An 8,720-nucleotide genomic window follows, 5' to 3' on the forward strand; every position below is an offset into this window, starting at 1 on the left:
TGGCTTGAGGGGAATGAAGAGTGTGATCTGGGGTGCTGTGGGAGAAGAGAGAGGATAAGTCAGGAGGAAAGAGCTGATTGAGCACTTTAAAGCCAATATTCAGGAGTTTCCGCTGGCTAAAGAGAGGCATGGACAACCACTGGCTGTTTTTGAGGAGTGGGGAGACAGGCGCAGCGTGGCTCAGTGGAAAGAGCCCGGGTTTTGGAGTCACCGGTCATGGGTTCAAATCCTGCCTCTCCCACTTGTCAGCTGTGTGACTTTGGGCAAGTCACTTAACTTCTCTGTGCCTCAGTTCCCTCATCTGTAAAATGGGGATTAAGACTGGGAGCCCCACATGGGACAACCTGATCACCTTGTATCCCCCAGCGCTTAGAACAGTGCTTTGCACATAGCAAGCGCTTAACAAATACCATTATTATTATTATATGGGCCGTAGAATGAAGAGAAAGGAGAGGCTGGAGACAGGGAGGTCAGCGAGGAGCCTCAGGCAAAGAGCAGAGGCAGACCAGCAGCATGTGCGCTCTGTGATTCTTTCATTCATTCAATCGTATTTATTGAGCGCTTACTGTGTGCAGAGCACTGTACTAAGTGCTTGGGAAGTACAAGCTGGCAACATATAGAGACGGTCCCTACCCAACAGTGGGCTCACAGTCTAGAAGGGGGAGACAGAGAACAAAACAAAACATATTAACAAAATAAAATAAGTAGAATAAATCTGTACAAATAAGAGTAATAAATACATACAAACATACATACATATATACAGGAGCTGTGGGGAGGGGAAGGAGGTAAGGCCTGGGGGGAGGGGGAGGAGGGGGAGAGAAAGGAGGAAGCAGATCGTATCATAAATACGATTGATCGATTATGCGTGATTGGTCTACGCATAATCAATCAATCAATCAATCATATTTATTGAGCACTTACTGTGTGCAGAGCACTGTACTAAGCGCTTGAGGCTGAGGCAATATGGCGAATTCCCTACCTCTCTTCCCCTGGTTCCCTCCACCACCACTTTAAATCCAACCTCACTGTTGGGTAGGGACTCTCTCTATATGTTGCCAACTTGTAATAATAAATAAATAATGATGGCATTTGTTGAGCGCTATGTGCAAAGCACTGTTCTAAGCGCTGGGGGGGATACAAGGTGATCAGGTTGTCCCGCGTGGGGCTCACAGTAATCATCCCCATTTTACAGATGAGGGAACTGAGGCTCCAAGAAGTTAAGTGACTTGCCCAAGGTCACACAGCAGACATGTGGCGGAGCCAGGATTCGAACCCATGACCTCTGACTCCAAAGCCCGTGCTCTTCCCACTGAGCCATGCTGCTTCACTTGTCTGCTGCTTCTCTACTTGTACTTCCCAAGCACTTAGTACAGTGCTCTGCACACAGTAAGCGCTCAATAAATACGATTGATTGATTGATTGATTGTAGAGATGTTTGGTTGCACTTGTCAGATACTCACATACTAGCTGCTTCTTCTCCTCCTCTTTCTGGCCCAAATCACTTCTCTTGGGGTTACTATCCCTTTCCAAAAGGATTTGAGGGCACCTTTTCCAAACACACTGGTGTTTGGCAGTCCGGCAAATGATCACTCTGCTCTAAGAACAAATATATCGTTAACGGGATGCCTGTTACTTGAGACGCTCAAAGAAACAACACTGGAATTGACCGCCGCAATTTTTAGCCCACACTTTCAGAGTGTTGATTTGTCAGCCTAGAGGGAAGGGATGGATGAAAGCGCTGAAGTAATTCCTAACAGAACAGCTATGGAGAAATGACTCTGGCAGTGGATGGAACATCAGGGAATCAGGAAATGAGACTCGATTCCATTTCAGCTCCTGCGCGTGGAAGTCATCCAATCTCTGTATGCCAAACGAGGCCTCCATTTAAGCATATTGTGAGTCAATGAGATGATATTGGTTAGATACAGTCTGCTCTCTCATCACACGTGCGTTTTCACCCGTTGGGAATTGGAGAAAAATATTTCTGACAACACGCATCTGTCTGGTTAGACCATGATGCCTGACAAATTACTCATTTCCCCACCGTATTCACCCTCCCTTCTACATCACCTTTGCACTTGGGTCTGTTCTTCTTAAACACTCCGATACTCTCACCCCACTCCCAACCCCACAGGAATTATGTTTTACCTCTGAAGTAGCCATAATACTGCAAATGAAACAAAAAGTCCTCGTAGGAATCAGTGAAGGACTGTGGAAGAAAAAAAAGAAAAGACCATCGGCCTGGCCAGTTCCAGTCAAATAATGATCAACGTGTCAAACAGTTATCTAAGGTTAATTCTAGGTGTCAGAAAGCATGAAATTAAGTTTAGAAGATTAATTCTAAACCTAGAGCTCTTACCTCACCCTTTGGATCAGATACCACCTGTTTTCAATTGAGCATAAAAAATTAAGAACCATTGGAGTGCACTTAAGGAGCCTCCTGTATGTAGGAGCAGAGGAAAAGGGGAGCTCGGTCTGGGAAGGCCTCCTGGAGGAGGTGAGCTCTCAGAAGGCCTTTGAAGAAGGGAAGGGAGCTAGTTTGGTCGGATATAAGGAGGGCATTCCAGGCCAGAGGTAGGACATGGGCCAGGGGTCGACGGCAGGACAGGTGAGAACGAGGCCCAGTGAGGAGGTGAGTGGCAGCAGAGGAGCAGAGTGCGCGGGCTGGGCTGGAGAAGGAGAGAAGGGGGGGTGAGGTAGGAGGGGGAAAGGTGATCGAGTTGCATCCATTCGCTGCCTCGAATTCCTCAACTCCAACTCTCTCCTGGACCCCCTCCAATCTGGCTTCCATCGCCTCCACCCCAGCGAAACTGCCCTCTCAAAGGTCACCAATGACCTTCTTGCCAAATCCAATGGCTCCTACTCCATCCTAATCCTCCTCAACCTCTCAGCTGTCTTTGACAGTGTGGACCATCTCCTTCTCCTCAACACGCTATCCAACCTTGGCTTCACGGACTCCGTCCTCTCCTGGTTCTCCTCTTATGTCTCTGGCCATTAATTCTCAGTCTCCTTTGCGGGCTGCTCCTCCTCCCCCTCCCATTCCCTTACTGTAGGGATTCCTCAAGGGTCAGTTCTTGGTCCCCTTCTGTTCTCCACCTACACTCACTCCCTTGGTGACCTCATTCGCTCCCACGGCTTCAACTATCACCTCTACGCTGATGACACCCAGATCTCCATCTCTGCCCCTGCTCTCTCCCCCTCCCTCCAGGCTCGCATCTCCTCCTGCCTTCAGGACATCTCCATCTGGATGTCTGCCCGCCACCTAAAGCTCAACATGTCGAAGACTGAGCTCCTTGTCTTTCCTCCCAAACCTTGTCCTCTCCCTGACTTTCCCATCTCTGTTGACGGCACTACCATCCTTCCCGTCTCACAAGCCCGCAACCTTGGTGTCATCCTCGACTCCGCTCTCTCATTTACCCCATACATCCAATCCGTCACCAAAACCTGCTGGTCTCACCTTCACAACATCGCCAAGGTCCGCCCTTTCCTCTCCATCCAAACTGCTACCTTGTTGGTTCAATCTCTCATCTTATCCCGACTGGATTACTGCATCAGCCTCCTTTCTGATCTCCCATCCTCCTGTCTCTCCCTGCTTCAGTCTATACTTCACTCTGCTGCCCGGATTATCTTTCTACAGAAAAGCTTTGGGCATGTCACCCCTCTTCTCAAAAATCTCGAGTGGCTGCCTATCAACCTTCGCTTGAAGCAAAAAATCCTCACTCCATTGCCCTTACTCCCTCCCTCTGCTCTACCCCCTTCCCCACCCCACAGCACTTATGTATATTTGTACATATTTATTTTATTCATTTTATTAATGAGGTGTATATATCTATAATTCCATTTATCTATTTTGATGCTATTGATGCCTGTCTACTTGTTTTGTTTTGTTGTGTCTCCCCCTTCTAGACTGTGAGCCCATTGTTGGGTAGGGACCGTCTCTGTTGCCGCATTGCACTTTCCAAGCGCTTAGTACAGTGCTCTGCACACAGTAAGCGCTCAAAAAATACGACTGAATGAAAGAATCAATAATTTCATTTTTGCTGAATTATGACTAACACTGTTTTTGGGTGTCATGCATATCGACTAACCTGTCTGTTCCGATCTAACTCCCGGTCTCAGGCTATTATTTCTGCATAAGGCACTTGAGGCTATTGAAAGGCACAGATTTGTGTGCCTTTTGAGGGACAGGGTCCATGCTTAATTCTCACCATCATCATCATCAATCGTATTTATTGAGAGCTTACTATGTGCAGAGCACTGTACTAAGCGCTTGGGAAGTACAAATTGGCAACATATAGAGACAGTCCCTACCCAACAGTGGGCTCACAGTCTAAAAGGGGGAGACAGAGAACAAAAGCAAACATACTAACAAAATAAAACAAATAGAATAGATATGTACAAATAAAATAAATAAATAGAGTAATAAATATGTACAAACATATATACATATATACAGGTGTATATACACCAGCATACTCTTTCCCAGTGCTCTGCATACAATAAGCATTTCATAATTACTATTACTACATGGACACAAGCTCCCGGGTGGGGCATCGCCCAGCCTCCATACATTCATCATCATCATCATCATCATCATCATCATCAATCGTATTTATTGAGCGCTTACTGTGTGCAGAGCACTGTACTAAGCGCTTGGGAAGTACAAGTTGGCAACATATAGAGACAGTCCCTACCCAACAGTGGGCTCACAGTCTAAAAGGGGGAAGACAGAGAACAAAACCAAACATACTAACAAAATAAAATAAATAGAATAGATATGTACAAGTAGAGTAACAAATATGTACAAACATTGAAACAGCTACAGAAAAAAACAATAATAGTTTGAGTTAATAATAATAATGATGGTATTTATTAAGCACTGACTATGTGCAAAGCACTGTTCTAAGCACTGCGGAGGTTACAAGGTGATCAGGTCGTCCCTCAGAGGGCTCACAGTCGTAATCCCTATTTTACAGATGAGGTAACAGAGGCATAGAGAAGTGAAGTGACTTGCCCCAAATCACCCAGCTGACAATCGGTGGAGCCGGGATTTGAACCCATGACCTCTGTCTTCAAAGCCCGGGCTCTTTCCACTGAGCCACGCTGCTTCTCTGTAGTTGAGGAAACAGTTGAGTTGGGGAAACGGAGGGCAACCGAGACCAGCTGTCTTATCGTGTTTCTCCTAAAAGTCAAGACTGGGGTGATAAAACACTAAGGTTCAGTTTATGGAGGCTCCCCGCTCCAGGACAGTTAATGGTGAGAAGCAGCGTGGCTCAGTAGAAAGAGCTCGGGCTTGGGAGTCAGAGGTCATGGGTTCTAATCCCGGCTCCGCCACGTCTGCTCTGTGACCTTGGGCAAGTCACCTAACTTCTCTGAGCCTCAGTTCCCTCATCTGTAAAATGGGGATTAAGACCGTGAGCCCTACGTGGGACAACCTGATCACCTTGTATCCCCCCCAGTGCTTAGAATAGTGCGTCACACAAAGCACTTAACAAATGCCATTATTATTATTAATGGTGAGAAGCAATGTGGCCTAGTGGAGAGAGCACGGGCCTGGGAGTTGGAAGGACTTGGGTTCTAATTCTGGCTCCACCACTTGTCTGCTTGTGTGACCTTGGTCAAGTCACTTCACTTCTCTGTGCCTCAGTTACCTCATAATAATGATGGTATTTGTTAAGTGCTTACTATGTGCAAAGCACTTGAGGATACAATAAGCACTTCATAAATATAATTACTATTACTACACGGACACAATCAATCAATCAATCGTATTTATTGAGCGCTTACTGTGTGCAGAGCACTGTACTAAGCGCTTGGGAAGTACAAGTTGGCAACGTATAGAGACGGTTCCTACCCAACAGTGGGCTCACAGTCTAAAAGGCGGAGACAGAGAACAAAACCAAACATACTAACAAAATAGAATAGAATAGATATGTACAAGTAAAATAAATAGAGTAATAAATATGTACAAACATATGTACATATATGAAGGACGTAAGATGGGGGGATGGAGAGGGGGACGAGGGGGAGAGGAAGGAAGGGGCTCCCGGGGGGGGTGTCGCCCAGCCTCCATACATTGAAAAAGCTACAGAAAAAAAACAATAATAGTTTGAGTTAAAAATCAATCAATCAATCAATCAATCATATTTATTGAGCGCTTACTATGTGCAGAGCACTGTACTAAGCGCTTGGGAAGTACAAATTGGCAACACACAGAGACAGTCCCTACCCAACAGTGGGCTCACAGTCTAAAAGGGGGAGACAGAGAACAGAACCAAACATACCAACAAAATAAAATAAATAGGATAGAAATGTACAAGTAAAATAAATAAATAAATAAATAAATAAATAGAGTAATAAATATGTGCAACCACAACCATATATACATATATACAGGTGCTGTGGGGAAGGGAAGGAGGCAAGACGGGGGGATGGAGAGGGGGACGAGGGGGAGAGGAAAGAAGGGGCTCAGTCTGGGAAGGCCTCCTGGAGGAGGTGAGCTCTCAGCAGGGCCTTGAAGGGAGGAAGAGAGCGAGCTTGGCGGATGGGCAGAGGGATTGGGGGCATTCCAGGCCTGGGGGAGGACGTGGGCCGGGGGTCGATGGCGGGACAGGCGAGAACGAGGCCCGGTGAGGAGATGAGCGGCGGAGGAGCGGAGGGTGCGGGCTGGGCTGGAGAAGGAGAGAAGGGAGGGGAGGTAGGAGGGGGCCAGGGGATGGACAGCCTGGAAGCCCAGGGTGAGGAGTTTCTGCCTGATGCGCAGATTGATTGGCAGCTGACATAATAATGATGGCATTTATTAAGTACTTACTATGTGCAAAGCACTGTTCTAAGCACTGGGGAGGTTACAAGGTGCTCGGGTTGTCCCAAAGGGGGCTCACAGTCTTAATCCCCATTTTACAGATGAGGCAACTGAGGCATAGGGAAGTGAAGTGACTTCTATCTACCCCCGAGCTTAGTACAGTGCCTGGCACACAGTAAGAGCTTAATAAATATCATTTAAAAACGGTGAAGTCTTGTGGAGGCTGAGCAGGTGATCTGCTCAAAGCTGTCTCCTTTCTTTTCATTCAGTCATTCATTCATTCAATCATATTTATTAATTCATTCATTCAATCGTATTTATTGAGCGCTTACTGTGTGCAGAGCACTGGACTAAGCGCTTGGGAAGTCCAAGTTGGCAACATCTAGAGACGGTCCCTACCAACAGCGGGCTCACAGTCTAGAAGGGGGAGACAGACAACAAAACAAAACATATTAACAAAATAAAATAAATAGAATAAATATGTACAAATAAAATATCAATCAGCAGTATTTACTGTGCATTCATTCATTCATTCAATCGTATTTATTGAGCACTTACTGTATGCAGAGCACTATCCTAAGGGCTTAGAAAGTACAATTCGGCACTTACTGTGTGCAGAGCACTGTACTAAGCGCTTGGGAAGTACAAGTTGGCAACAACTTTTCAGCCCGGCTCCCCCTTGCCCCAAACATGACCCCAGGACCCACCTGAAAGCAAGATATTTCATCATCACCATCATCAATCGTATTTATTGAGCGCTTACTGTGTGCAGAGCACTGTACTAAGCGCTTGGGAAGTCCAAGTTGGCAACATATAGCGACAGTCCCTACCCAACAGCGGGCTCACAGTCTTAAAGGGGGAGACAGAGAACAAAACCAAACATACTAACAAAACAAAATAAATAGAATAGATATGTACAAGTAAAATAGAGTAACAAATATGTACAAACATATATCATCACTCGTATTTGAGTGCTATGTGCAGAGCACTGTACTAAGCGCTTGGGAAGTACAAATTGGCAACATATAGAGACAGTCCCTACCCAACAGTGGGCTCACAGTCTAAAAGACTGTATATATATATATATATATATATATATATATATATATATATATATTTCATATATATAGGTATTGATAAGATATTTGATAAGTTCATGCTCAGAGAAGCAGCGTGGCTCAGTGGAAGGAGCCAGGGCTTTGGAGTCAGAGGTCATGGGTTCAAACCCTGGCTCCGCCAACTGTCAGCTGGGTGACTTTGGGCAAGTCACTTCACTTCTCTGGGCCCCAGTACCTCATCTGGAAAATGGGGATGAAGACTGTGAGCCCCATGTGGGACAACCTGAACACCTTGTGACCTCCCCAGCGCTTAGAACGGTGCTTTGCACATAGTAAGCGCTGAATAAACGCCATCATTAAAAGAAAGGCTAGAAGGAGAGGATCAGGAGAGTGGAATGCTTACAGATCCCAAGGAAGCGACAGGCTCGGATTGGGTTGCTAGGATACCTGGAAGTGGGGGAGAAAAAGATACGGGTGAGAAGAGGTGTCCCAGGAAGAGGCAGAGGATACCGTTGAGGTGGTGCTTCACTTTAGTGCTCCTGCTCCTCCTTTTTCTCTGTAGTGGGGAGACTCAACCGCTCGCTTGTCAACAGTCAACAGTTTCCGAGACAGCTCCGGTTTCCAGGCAACCGAGCTCCGCACCCATAGGCTGGCCCCCCCCCCTTAGTCACCATGGAAACCGAGTGGGTCCTTCCCCTTGCCCCCTCCCGTGTGACCTGGCACGGGAAACCAAGGAGAGGGGGGAAAAAGGCCACCGTGAGGCCCACCTCAGTCGCCCCCGGTGCTCGAGGAAGCGCCTAATATCTTGGAAAAAGGCCACCGTGAGGCCCACTTCAGTGGCCACCGGTGCTCGAGGA

The 8,720-nt window shown here is 46.7% G+C and overlaps 1 protein-coding gene across 1 annotated transcript in view; it reads right to left on the bottom strand.

Annotated features, from left to right (window-relative positions):
* Positions 1-8,420, bottom strand: part of AGBL2 (ATP/GTP binding protein like 2) — a 50,729-nt gene extending 42,309 nt beyond the window's left edge. The window contains exons 1-3 of the mRNA XM_038765223.1: positions 8,311-8,420; positions 2,152-2,212; positions 1,464-1,599 (exon numbers count right to left, since the gene is read on the bottom strand). Coding sequence (XP_038621151.1) covers positions 1,464-1,599; positions 2,152-2,166 — 151 coding nt within the window. The 5' untranslated portion in view covers positions 2,167-2,212; positions 8,311-8,420. The remainder of the gene's footprint in view (positions 1-1,463; positions 1,600-2,151; positions 2,213-8,310) is intronic.
* Positions 8,421-8,720: the final 300 nt, after the last annotated feature.

This window comes from Tachyglossus aculeatus, chromosome 22 (assembly GCF_015852505.1).
Source record: "Tachyglossus aculeatus isolate mTacAcu1 chromosome 22, mTacAcu1.pri, whole genome shotgun sequence".
Classification (NCBI taxonomy): domain Eukaryota; kingdom Metazoa; phylum Chordata; class Mammalia; order Monotremata; family Tachyglossidae; genus Tachyglossus; species Tachyglossus aculeatus.